At 66.2% G+C, this 453-nt stretch overlaps 1 protein-coding gene across 1 annotated transcript in view; it reads right to left on the reverse strand.

The window, feature by feature from the left end:
• The window catches only part of VPS16 (vacuolar protein sorting 16 homolog (S. cerevisiae)), a gene marked incomplete at both ends in the record, with an annotated part of 7,483 nt that overhangs the window by 1,953 nt on the left and 5,077 nt on the right, over positions 1–453 (reverse strand). The window contains 3 exons of the mRNA XM_010009027.1: positions 7–42; positions 140–267; positions 359–427. Coding sequence (XP_010007329.1) covers positions 7–42; positions 140–267; positions 359–427 — 233 coding nt within the window. The remainder of the gene's footprint in view (positions 1–6; positions 43–139; positions 268–358; positions 428–453) is intronic.

Below are 453 nucleotides of genomic sequence, written 5' to 3' on the forward strand. Positions count from 1 at the left end.
CCTCACCTGTCCAGCAGGACCTCGATGGTGAGTCTCTTGTATCTGTGGGGACAGTCAAGGGACAACGGAGCCCCCCAGAGCCCAGCCCAGCCCCTGCCCCCGCCCCAGGGCCCCCCACCACCCTGTCCCCAGAGGATACTGGGTGAAGGTGAGGGGGATGCCGATCTGGTAGTCCCGGATGGCGTTGAGCACCCGCAGGTCCTGGCACATCCGCACGAAGCCCTCAGGGGGGAACTTGTCGATGAAGCACTTCCCGAAGGAAGCTGCCTGTGGGAAGAGGAACACGGGGATGGGGCCATGCCAGGCGGGAAGGACAGGCAGGGGGGTGCAGCTGGATCCCCCCCAGCTCCTGGCTCACCCTCAGCAGGGATTTCTGGGTGTCGGGCTCGTGCTCGTAGCCGGCCGCCTCGATGCACTGGCCCACGGCCTCCTGCAGCAGCTTCCTGTCCTTGA

Source organism: Chaetura pelagica, unplaced genomic scaffold (assembly GCF_000747805.2).
Source record: "Chaetura pelagica isolate M959 unplaced genomic scaffold, ChaPel_1.0 scaffold2862, whole genome shotgun sequence".
Lineage (NCBI taxonomy): Eukaryota > Metazoa > Chordata > Aves > Apodiformes > Apodidae > Chaetura > Chaetura pelagica.